Source organism: Thermobia domestica, chromosome 3 (genome assembly GCF_964235325.1).
Source record: "Thermobia domestica chromosome 3, izTheDome1.hap1.1, whole genome shotgun sequence".
Taxonomy (NCBI): domain Eukaryota; kingdom Metazoa; phylum Arthropoda; class Insecta; order Zygentoma; family Lepismatidae; genus Thermobia; species Thermobia domestica.
In genome coordinates, this window is record NC_137456.1 from 158168616 (window position 1) to 158181840 (window position 13225).

General features: G+C 37.8%; 1 protein-coding gene across 1 annotated transcript; it reads left to right on the top strand.

The window, feature by feature from the left end:
• Positions 1-303: 303 nt before the first annotated feature.
• LOC145682006 (general transcription factor II-I repeat domain-containing protein 2-like) lies at positions 304-900 on the top strand. Its single transcript, XM_081753609.1, has one exon. It carries the CDS (start codon positions 304-306, stop codon positions 898-900), a length of 597 nt encoding a protein of 198 aa, XP_081609735.1.
• The last annotated feature ends 12325 nt before the right edge of the window (positions 901-13225 follow it).

Below are 13225 nucleotides of genomic sequence, written 5' to 3' on the forward strand. Positions count from 1 at the left end.
TACGTTTTTCTCAAATTTTGTATGAAAACCTTAAAACAGTTTATTAACACAATTCTCTACAAGAAAGATAGAAATATTAACAAAGCTAGTCAATATATTCATAATAATAATAATAATAATACTAATAATAATAATAATAATAATAATAATAATAATAATAATAATAAATAAATAAATAAATAAATAAATAAATGGGATACAGTGGAAGCCCGTGCGACTATCCATGTCACAAAAATCCGCGCGCGCATTGCAGGGTTAAACCAGTTCTTTCAGTTACTAAACGACATTGATATGTTTCTCGATATGAACGATCATTCCGTGCCAGAACTGAAAGACGACCAATGGAGATGCAACCTTGCGTTTTTGGCAGACATAACTACTCATCTCAATACTCTTAATCTCTCATTGCAGGGTCAACATCTGCTAATTACAAATATGTGCGATCGCGTCGAAGCGTTCAAAATGAAGCTATCCCTTTGGGCGCAGCAATTTGAAAACAAGATTTTGGTTCACTTTCCCAGCTTAGGCACCTTACAAGAGTCCGGTAAACTTCTTGACTTGACTCATTACCGCAGTTTGCTGCTTAGCCTTAAGGACGAGTTTGAAACCAGATTTCAGGACATAACATGTTTGGAGATGAGCTTCAGGGTATTTGTCACCCCATTCTCTACAAACATTGAAGACGCTCCTTCTGATGTTCAATTGGAACTTATAGACTTAGTGTGCGACAGAGAATTTAAAGAGAAATTCCATCAGAAAAGCAATTTACAAGAGTTATATAGGAATTTCCCTCGATGTCGATTTCCGCGACTGCATAGAAATGCTGCCAATATTATGTCAATGTTTGGTTCGACGTATGTGTGTGAGCAATTATTTTCAAAAATGCGACTGACGAAATGAAACCAGAGAAGTTCGTTGTCCAACCATCACCTGGAATGTTTGTTACGTCTAAGCTGTGTGCAAACAATATCACCTCGTATAGAGACACTTACGAAGAAATTGTGCGGTACATCTGCCTCAGAGAACAAGGCTTGAAGCATTGTCAGTTACTAGTGTTTATAGTGTATTTTCTTTTTTCTATGTTTCTAACTTTATACACATTCGGCCTCTTCGTGCGTTTTCGTGTTCTGTTAGTTTGAATTTTGATTTGCTATTGTCAGACATTTGTCTCTTGTGGCGTTAAGATACTTGAGTACGCTTCGGCAAATGTGATTGCATTTTTCGAACTTTTGGGAATGTGCAACAAGTGTTTTTCTTTTGGGACCTTTGTCTACGATCTCGGATTTCTGTGGTAAGTTATAAAAGCTATTATAATGTTTATATTTTGTAGCTATGGAAATCTAATAAGTATAGACTATTTGGATGAGTTCTAATTGAATAATATATTTTCGAATAAAATCTACTCAAATAATCTGATTTTCGAATTGTTCTTCATCTCTCTTTCTTTGCCTACATTAGCATCCAGTGGCAATTTACGGCAGAACTCAAGCAGGTATTATGCATATTTCGAACACGATCTTATTATTATTATTATTATTATTATTATTATTATTATTATTATTATTATTATTATTATTATTTTCAACCTCCCGTCGTTCTGCTATCAATCTAGCAACGAAAGGCGTTTACAACTTAGCATACGTGAAGCGAGTGACAAGTTACAGACCGGGTGCTAATGTAATACAACGTCACGAATTGTGTAAGCAAGCTAAAAAGGTCTGAAACAATTTGTTTCCGATTTTTGCAGTCGTTTTTACGCCTGTAAGCTGACATGTTTAATATTAGTTTCTTTCTTTCTTTCTTGTTTATTTATTAGTTACTTCAACGCTAACTGTAACCTCTATCATGCGTCTTCCTCGACCAAAAAACGTACCAATTTTATTTCCTGCAGTGTTTTCGCGTCACTGCTTTCGAAATAGGGAGGGGGAGAGCACACCTGCACAATTCACGCTTGCGTCTTCAATGCTTCAACATCGTGCGAATTTCTGACCAGGCAAATATATGTTGTAAAGTAGGTCTAACTACCATTCAGGAAGTGAAAATTGAAAGCTTTTGTTAGTGAGGTTAAGAGTAATTGGTTATTCAGAGCCCTGCCCTGTTGTACAGTCAGTAGAGATGCTGGGTTAGGTTGGAAAGAGAATGGGTGAGTCAAAATCTGTTACGGGGTAGGGCATTGCGTTGAGAATAATGTGAGCTCTGTGTTACCTGTATATGGAAAAAAATAGAATTATGATTTACAAAATTGAAATACCACCATTACGTAGAATGACAATGTTTATTTGAATAAAAATAGGTGGGCTACAAAGTACTTTTTAATATTTAATGTGGGACGCGGTAACAACAAGTTTGAGAACCACCCCCAGCCCCCGCCATGTGAACTTTGTGGTGGACAAACACCGTGTGCGTGGGTTTTCTCGGGGTTCTCCCGTTTCCTCCCACTTTCTTCATTCCACCATTTCATTCATTATTCATCATCACCGTCTCCTTTAGCCTAACCGGCATAACCGTGGGACGTAAAACTCAAAGATTTCATTTCATTTCATTTTGAGAACCACTGTAGTAGAGTATTTAAGGTATTAGTGGAAAATTTTAAGATGAGAGCTGTTAGAGCCTGTCTATCTTATCTATGCCCTCGAAAAGTATGCGAACTATACTTCGGCCCCCTCTGAGGGAGGAAATTCTCCCTTTGCTTACGGAAAAGAAGTGAATTACCTGTGTTGCCAATTTGTCCAGTGTGACCACCGCTAGTACTTTCGTATTAGATCTACTGTAGTACCTTTTTATAATATTGTAGTGTTCTAGTACGTTCACCAACAAATCTAGTACTTTTCTCCTCCTCTTCTTTTCACATAAATACATTTGGAAATCTCAAAAAAATTGTTCCTAAGGTTCTTCGAGTAGGCAGGTTAGGTTCAAGATTCCCGGGTTTGAACCAATATTCATTTAAACTCTACCCTGATGGATTGTTTTCTCTTTTTGCAGACTGTAGAAAGGAAAACACCATCCGGTAACCGCAGGAACAATACATGTCTGGGAGTCCAGTAGCAGCTATTGTAAGTCGTAGTTATTGTAAGTCTAGTCCTTGTGACTTTTCTATAAAATTAGAGTTACCAAGTAGACATCCCAAACAATCTACCCCTTCTGTGATGGATACCAAAGAAATACCCCAGGTGACGGTTCATAATAAAATTCCAGTTTTCCCAATTGATGTGTTCTCTGGGAAACCTCATCAGGATGTGACGCGTTTTCTTGATGATTTCGAAAGCGCGGCTCAGATGTTTAAGTGGAATGATACCGAAAAGAGGGCATATCTACTCCCATACCTTTCAGGTAGTGCTCGCGATTACTTCGAAGTTCACAGTGCCGAGTTGAACGCTGAAGGAGTCACTTTCAATCAAGTTAGGGATAAACTCCTTAAGACTTTCAAATCACCTGGAGATATCGGCGATGCATTTGCAGCATTGTATCAGAGAAAGAAGCTGCCAATGGTCTGAAGAAAAGAAACTCATGTATCATACAATGAATGTCCTTCGCTTATGTAAAAGGGCACACGACACTATGGATGAGAAAGAGAAAATCCGAAATATTCTAAAGGGTTTGGACAGTCCAGCCCTTCAATTCATTATAACTAAGGATTGCCATACTCTGGATGACCTACAAAAACAGCTACAGCTTTACGAAGCTGCAGAACATCAAGCCAACTTAAGGGCAATAGATGAGTATACATCCAAAATAGGCACTACCACTAAGCAGGCTCAACGTTCGGAAGAGCCAGTTCATAAGCGTCCTAGCAGTTGCCCCCCACTTTTTTAATGTAACCCATTTATGTATATAGTTTATTTGGAAATTTAAAGTTTTTGTATGTACTACTGGTTCATAGAAAAAAATGGTGCCATATAATATTCGCCGTTGCGTGAGTACGTGATGGTTATCCTACCGTGGAGTTAAGGAAGCTGCAGAAATTGCGTTTTAATTGACACGGAAAATAACCCAAAAATTAACCTATTGCAACACAACAATTTCAGCATACTTTCACTTCTTACAAGGATTCAATATATTAATCAGCCGCTTTGTATTTTAAGATGTTCATGAGCAAGGAATCAAATCTCTGTTTAACAGTACAAAGTGCTAGTACCTACTTGCGTTGGTCTAGTCAATTTACTTAATAAAATATGAAATATGATATACGGTATTTTAACAAAAAAGATAGTATACTATTAGTTATACAACCTTCCATCAAGTCTTGCTCCCCCACTTTTAACGTCCAATCGCCGCCACTGCCTTGTATCTCTCTATAGCCTACTATTAGTAACAAGGGGTATCTATTTGAATTTCAGTTGTTGGAGCGATATTCAGAATACATCCTTGCACTAGCATCAGGCGGCCATTTTGTTTCCGGTTGGTCCCGGAAACCAATCTCTATTAGTAATTCTATCCATTAGATATGCAAATTAATCATTACTTTTCCAAAAAGAAAAAAAATTAGTTTCGCTAAATACTATTTAGTAGGGATGGCCAATTCCGGAATTTTTACTTTCCGGAATCCGGAAAGTAAAATCGGAAAATTCCGGAATTCGGAAAAATTCCGGATTTCGGAAAAAATCCGGAATTCAGAAAAAATCCGGAATTCGGAAAATTCCGGAATTCGGAAAAATTATTTTTTCTTTTTGTAATCCTAAGAATTTTGTTCAAATGCAAATGAACAAATTTCCTTTTTGTAATCCTAAGAATGTATGATGCAAGTTAAGCTGAAACTTACATCCTAAAGTATACACTACTCAATCTTCCCATGGTTAATGAGATGTAGTCTAAAAGTACGATGTACTCCTAATATTTAATTTTTGTTTTACTGTAATATTGTCCAGAGGTAAGACATATATCACACTGAGATAAACAACTTGACATAATGAAGATGTTATCATACGTAGTTTTCCAGAAAATCGTGAGAAACGATTTTTTATGAAGTTAAAATATGCGTCGCTTGTTGCCAGTGTGATGCAATTGATAACTTTTATGCTGGAATAGTCTTATTATTATTATTATTATTATTATTATTATTATTATTATTATTATTATTATTATTATTATTATTATTATTATTATTATTATTATTAATCGTTTATGTACTGTAAAAGAAAAATATGAACCGTTAAGTAGTAGATTTTATCTGTTGTTTTTTGATATCTTCTAACAGTAATAACAAATTGCTTGTAAATACGCAATGATTATCAAGGACAATGGCATATTAATGTAAGGACTACTCTGCAGATTAGCAATAAACAATAAACAATAACAGATAAACAATAGTCCAAAAAAAAAAAAAAAAGTAACTAACTTGGGCACGTCAGAATGTTCGCGAGAATATAGGGACGCATTGAGACTAGCAAAAAACGTGGTGTTATTATTACTCAAAGGGCCGTACGATGGAGGCATTAACGTTAATGTTAATGGCACCAATGAGCACTTACTTGCTCTAACGGTTAACCTCATTTTTGAGATGATTCTTAGAAGTGGGCGTGTTGGCATGCAGTTGGAGTACTAACGATTTGCGTCACTATCGAACACTAACGTAGCACTAGCGACGTTTAAAGTCGAAATTGGAGTCTGACATAAGTGGCTTGTCAACTTCACGGACATAATATTTTCCTTGAATGCGAGAATTTTGCGCCCGGGAAATTTGCGCCCTACCACAAAAATAGGAAAAAATGCGCTCGCAATATATTTGCACTGGGATGTTTGCGCCCTACCAAAAAAGGAGGGGAAAATGCGCCGGCTATATATTTGCACTGGGATGTTAGCGCCCTACAATTCAACTTATTATTGTTTTGTGTAAAGTAACTTCCACTCGCACTTGAACTAGGCTTGCCTCTCATCGTCTCAGTGAGTTACTCCATCCGTTATAATATTCCGAACAAATGAAAAAAATACAATTTTAGTTCACTAAAGGGCAATCCATACAAATACAATTTTTCATTATACTACAAAATTTACAATAAACGTATAAATGACTGATATATAATTATTTATTAATATAATCAAAGAGTATAATTTAATCTACAAAAGGCTGTTTGGCTCTACCCAGATATCTCTGTTCACAATCCTTGCGAGTTGTTTGGCTTTTCAGGACACAAAATATAGAAAAGAAAATGTAAAGTGAATGTAAAATCAGTTCAGTAATATTATCAAGAAAACTATTTACAGTGTGTTTACTTGCTGGAATTACACTTCAAACACACAATTGCGTTCAGTCGTTCTTCACATTTAGTCTTTCAGGAAAAATGTTCCGGGGGGCACATTTAGTATTCCGGAGGGGGGTCACTGCTGGTACTATTCTATTTATTATTATATTATAGACGTATTATTTTGGTCTCCTCCGAGGGGGCACTCTGAGAGCTCTGGGGAGGCCAGTGTTCCCCCAAAATCATCTCTGGAAGAAGCAGTGATTGCGTTGATCCGTTGTGTTCTTTTGGCTTATATTGAAGTTTATTCTCTCCTTATATAGCCACAATGAAATAAATCACAAATGGCATGGTTGTGGGTGGAGGATTGTTTATGTTGTAATGTCAGCCCCTCCGAGGAAATGCGTAAGCTCCAATAGGTTCTTTTATTTCGCAGGGCTCAAACTTCCCGGTGGAGGTACATCGCAGGCGCAATTTTCCCTGTTCTTGAGGTAGGGCGCAAATTTCCCAGACTCAAAATTCTCGACACCGTTCGAATGACCTCGGTTCAATACTTTTTTTTTTATATTCTTTTACTCGAGATTTCTTCATAGCTTCTTATTAAAATACTTACTAATATATCCTCATTTTATTGTCCTAACCAATCAATATGGGTATGTTGTCAGTAAAATATTTAGATTGATCGAGCCTCTGGTGTGTAACCACAGTATTTCATATCATGCCCCCATTAGAAATCTTGGCTAAACGAACCAATATATGTTGCCAATAAAATAGTTTAGAATGATTGAGCCCCTGGTAAATAACCACAGTATTTCGTGACAGACCCACCCCCTCCTTCCTCTTACCATATTCTAGCTACGTGCCTGGCTCAGCTAATTCTCTACATTCTTTACCAAGCACACATTTTCTAAAGCGGAAAATGCTCTCTAAATACCTAAGCTCATTATTTTCAGCAGATGCACAAACTGGGTAACATTCTATCTACATGAATGTTATATATGTCGATTACTGGAAACCGCTTCTCGCTATCTATTACCATATTTACTATATAATGATTAACGTTAAAACCGGAAATGGTGGTTTGTACCGCTTCCGGTTTGAATATTACATTCATCAGGGCAGGGACGTACGGAAGGGGGGGGACACGGGGGTCCGGACCCCCCCGAAATTTCGACTTTTTAAAAATTTAGTCTAATTTTAGGGGCAATTTTAGCAATTTTAATATAAAATAGCTTCATATTTAGTTTGAACCCCCCCCCGAAATAAATTCCTGGGTACGCTACTGCATCAGGGAACTCGATGCTTAACTATTGACTCTGTACATCATGGCCAAAATTGATTGGTAATCCATCAGATAGTTCTTGAGACTGTTTGTTTCACTGACGGACAGAATGAATATATGGCTATAGAGTTTTGATAAACTAAATTCGTTAATGAGTGATGATGGAACAAATATAAGAAAGGTAGGCCTTCCACCGGGAAAATTTTCGAACACAAAATTAGCCATTGAAAACCCACATGTCCTGGGTTAGAATACCATAGATGAAAACTCTACCACTGAGTCATCAATCACCCGCTTATTAGTTTTGTTAATTATTATATTAATATAAATTAATGAATGCCTGCTTATGTTAATTATTGAACAATTACATTGTATACTTCGTAAAGTCAAAAATTATAAATTTGTATTTACTGTACATATAGTGAGCGCAGAAAGTGTTCGTACACCTATGCTATTGAAACGAGAATGCCTGCGAAAAAGAAACAGAAAATTTAAGAAGTGTAATAACACACACAATATGAATAATGAAAACTAAGCTTTATGAATATATCAATAAAGAACCACAAAGACAAGTTTAATGGTCAGAAAGTAAATAAATTCCGTAGAAAATGTATAGAGTAGACGCAAAAAGTGATCGTACACCTGACGTACGAATACGAAACAAAGATACCACAACTGGGGTTCACTAGTATTCACCTGAGTATACACCTCTGTATAGCATGACGAGTAACAGAATGAGTTTAGTTGTGAATAGGAGTGAAAAAACTGCACGGTGGGCTGTCGAAATGGGAAGCAACCGAACAGAAACAAATGAGGAGACAAGAAAAGTAATTATTAAAGTGCATAAGAAGGGTAAGTCTTTGAGAAAGATAGCAAACCTCAGGGGCAGATCCAGAGGGGGGCGATCGGGGCCATCGCCCCCCCCCCCCACAAGAGCAAACTTTCTTATTTTATATATAAATAAACCCATCCATAACAAGTTTGGAGCTCTTAAAAGTAGCAGTATTACTGCCGACCGCCCCTTCCCCAGAAGTCCGTCCTGGATCCGCCCCTGTATAGAGTAGCCACAATCGAGTATTTTCCGCTGTATGTTTGGAGTTGTTGTCTTGCTGAACAATAAATTGTTTTCAAGAACCATCTTCTGCGCACTAGTATGGAGATATTCCTTTAATATGTTAATATACACTTTGTGGATCATCATTCCATCGATAAGGTGGAGACGACCCACTCCTGAGGCACTCATACAACCCCAGACGAGCACGGACCCTCCTCCGTGTCTTACTTTAGGGACGAGATTTTGAGGATTCATCTCTGTATTCACCTTGCGCCATACCATACGCCTCCCATTGGACTCGATAAAATTAAATTTACTTTCGTCCGAAAATATGACCCTATTCCAGAAAGAAGCCTGATCCCTTATCTTTATACTCTTTTTCAAACTTTAGTCTCTTTATACGATTTGTCTTGTTCACCCAGAACATTTTCCTGGCTATCCGACCATGATACCCTGCAAATATTCCGCACTGTACTGGCTGATACTTTAACACCGCGTGTTTCCAGATCCGTTGCCAATTGCACAGCACTACTTTTCGGAACCTTTTTTCTTTCCCTAATAATGTAACGTTTAACTTGTTCACTCAACACTCTTGGTCTTCCAGTTCTTTTATTATTATTATTATTATTTTTTTTTTATGGTTTCGCACAGTGATAGAAACATTATACATCGCAATTATTGTTTGTACTGTTGAACGAGGCCTGTCTGCAAGGTTTGCCAGGGGCGGATCCAGGACGGACTTCTGGGGGGGGTGGCGGTAATACTGCTACTTTTAAGAGCTCCAAACTTGTTATGGATGGGTTTATTTATATATAAAATAAGAGTTTCCTCTTGTGGGGGGGGGGGGCGATCGCCCCGATCGCCCCCCTCTGGATCCGCCCCTGACTCTATAATACCTTGAAACAGCTTCGCACACCTCCCCAATCCCCAGACATGAACCCCATAGAACATCTATGATCTGTTCTGGAGACAAGAATCAGAAGGACAGCTTGTCTACTAAAGAAGGCCTAAGAAAAGCTATTCAAGAAGAATGGGACATAATCAGTCCCGAAGCTACAGAACTACGAACTACTACAGGTGAAATCAATGCCACGAAGACTACAGACAATCATTAACGCACAGGGTAATCCCACAAAATATTAAATAACGTAATATACTTTATAAGCATTAATTCAAGCATAAGTGTAAGGTGACTTTTTGCGTTTACAAAAAAGGAATTCTCTCTTTTCTTCTGAACAAAACAGTGATTGTGTTTGTTTGCCCTTTCTCTTGTATATAGAAATAAAATGTATGAATGTGTAGTCTTAATTCTGGTTATATATATATTTTCCACCTCCCGTTCTCATGCTAGCTGTTTTCAATATAAAGTATGCACGGTGTACGAACACTTTCTGCGCTCACTGTAGGTATGTTGACAATAAGCGAATGTTATTAGAATATTTGTTGAGATTTATTTTCCTTCACTGCCTTTCGCCTGGTTAAAAAGTAGTTTGCAGTGCTTTGGAGCAGCTGCAGGTGAGAACGCGATAATGTTTGAGACATATCGGCGACTTTTTTGTGTGTGAAAATAAGACCTTTCTCATAAAGTAGTAAATAACTGCAGTAGCAATTGTCTACGTAAATGATAAAGACATATCCAACTACAAGAAATTAATACAGTATATATAGCCTATTCATTATTGTGTTTCTCTTTTAACAGCTACTAGCTAAGGATGGCCAATTCCAGAATTTTTACTTTCCGGAATCCGGAAAGTAAAATCGGAAAAAATCCGGATCTCGGAAAAATTCCGATTTTTTTCTAAATTCCGGATTTTTTCCGAATGTCGGAATTTTTCCGAAATCCGGAATTTTTCCGAATGTCGGAATTTTTCCGAATTCCGGATTTTTCTGAATTCCGGAATTTTTCCGAAATCCGGAATTTTTCTGAATTCCGGAATTTTTTCGAATTCCGGAAAGTAAATTTTCCGATTCCGGAAAACAAAATTTCCGGAATCCGGATTCCGGAAAATTTTGGCCATCCCTACTATTTAGTTATCATAACACTAGCGGCCGCTTTCTGTTTAAATTCTTCCACCATATTATAGGAATATTGACCCCTTGTAAGTGTATATTCATTATTTGCACATGTATTTCTATTGTCCTTTCTATTCCTGTTTATTTTAATGTTGTTTCTCTTATCAGTTGTCCGCCATTTTGTATCCGACATCTTGGGTACACTTCCAGGGGGTACACACACATAGTTATGTATATTCTAAGTCCTATGTATCACTAACACCATGTGCGTGTCCGCCATTTTGACACCCCCCCTTTCTTGTGTCACTCCGCCTAACGAGTTCTTGGTTCGAGTCCGAACCAGGACACCCATTCTGGTTTCCGGCGGTTGTGCTACTCTTCTTATTCCTATCATTCACTACCACCATGTTAACTTGGTACTTTCTCGAAGTTCGCCTGAGAGTCTGAGTTCGAACCCCGTCTACTTACATCTACTTACATACTAGTAGCTGTCTAGTGAAGGGCAACTTACACCTATATCTATATATAGCTATTTACATACACCCCAAGTGATAAGTAAGCCGCCAAGCACGCTTTGAAGCATACATATCTCAGCACATATCTTACCTCGAACTGGAACTAAAGACAGAAAGGAAGTTCATCAAGAAAATAGTTTGAAACTGAGCAGTTGCAACTTTAGTTTTGTTTATTTACTTCTTTGAATTTCATACTTTCAATTTAGTTGCTACGTTTTATTGTCAACTCCATTTTATCTACTTAGTTTTATTTGGTTAGCTTTCTCACTTTATTTGTGGGTTGTTTTCCTTGCAATGTTATTTTAGTTTTTGCATTCCAATATATGATTTTCATGATTTATTGCATTACTATCTTTCTTGTAAAACAAAAATATTATCTAGTTATTATTTGTAGCGAACTTTTAGTACGCTACTTTCCCGTTTTATGTTTTTTTTTTTCTTGTTACATTTGGTTTGTTCCTATTATTTGAGTGTAACCAGCAGAGCATACACAGACCAATCATACTCCCCATGTCACTACTTTCGTTGCTGGGTTGGCGAGTTCCTGGCCTGTTCGAGGTACGACCCCGTTATTCGCATCCGCCCGTTTCTAGTATTTTTGCCCTGCCTAGGCTTCGTTAGACTATCAAGCCTCGTTGTGTTGCTCATTTATGTATTTCGCGTTACATGGTATCGTACGGTACTGGATTGGTTTGTATAGATTTGCCACCCAGCCTTCTATAATAATAATAATAATAATAATAATAATAATAATAATAATAATAATAATAATAATAATAATGCTTTTTGTGTTGTACGAATCTCAAATTAGTTTTCTTTTGGCCGCTTTGCCTTTCAGTCCTTGTACCGGATACAGTGCTCCATTCGGGAAGCCATGTTTTTTCTCATCGTCACTTTCGCTAGTCGGCCATGTTTTCTTCACAGGCTCGGCCAATCACATTATGTTTCCGTCAACCAACGATCTTCCGCTCTTCTGTTACGAATTTCCGGCATGTGTGATCCGTAGCCACAGGACTAGCTCAGAAGAGTAATGCTCCCGGAAGTAGGAACGAAAAACACAGTTCTGATTGGTTGGCGTTATCTATGTCTTGCCACGTTCCATTCAAATAGCAGAATTCAGACGATTGTTTTCGTCGGCCCTCGTGGCCGAGTGGGCTAGCGCTATATGCTAGTAACGAAAATCTCTTTTGGCGTGAGTTCAAACCCGGCCCGAGGAGTTTTTTTTTTACATTTTTATAAAACTTTTTAAATTAAAATAATACGAAAATAATACTCAAAAATGTGATTTACTTACTTTTGTTCAGATTAGTAGTAGTAGTAGTAGTAGTAGTAGGAACGGGTTAGAAGCCCCGCAGGGCTCGTTTTGTTGCCCTTGTACTCCATGATATAAGGCTCGTTTTGTTCCCCTTGTACTAAATGATATAGATTTTGTGACCAACTTAAAACAACTAACTAGGATAGCGCGTAAAACAGCTGGCTAGAATAGCGCGCGAAAAATGTACTTCCGGGAGTATTACTCTCCCGAGCGGGTCGTGTAGCCACACCTAGGAGCCATGATTGTACTTTACGTCGCCCCCTTTTTTTCTGCATGGCATTTTTCATGAAATTTTAGAACCCCATTTTTCATTTTTTCGATCTCATACGCCTATTAGCCACGATTATGATATTCTTTATGCAAGCATTTGTTACTTAGTCCCTTTACGATTCGCTTTGTGACTTATTCATTAGTCCTCACGCCCCTCCCCTCTCTCTCTCTCTCTGTTACCTCATCTTTGGATTTCTTTTGCTCATTGTTGCATTTTTTTAAAACCTCACGCCTCAGTATACACAGATTAATTGGCAATAAGCACCTTGCTATGAGTTCATTACACTCATCTGCTATCGGGTTCCCTCCGTTCTTCCTAGCATCTTGTGTGTAACTTTGTAACGCTGCCCACGCTCGAAACTGCCGATCCCGATTCGCAGTTATAACGCACTTCGCACCCACCGAGACTCGATCTGCGCCCGATTTCTTTTCCGCTCCGGAAAGATCACTCCCGTTTGTAACCATACGGTTCAGCTCAGTCAATTTTTAAGAAGAAAATTTTAACTTTTTAAATGAACCTCGCATAATAGTGCTCCCAAGAATTTTTCTCTCAGCCAACAAACGAATATGCATATATGTATGTGGGTTTTGACTGCG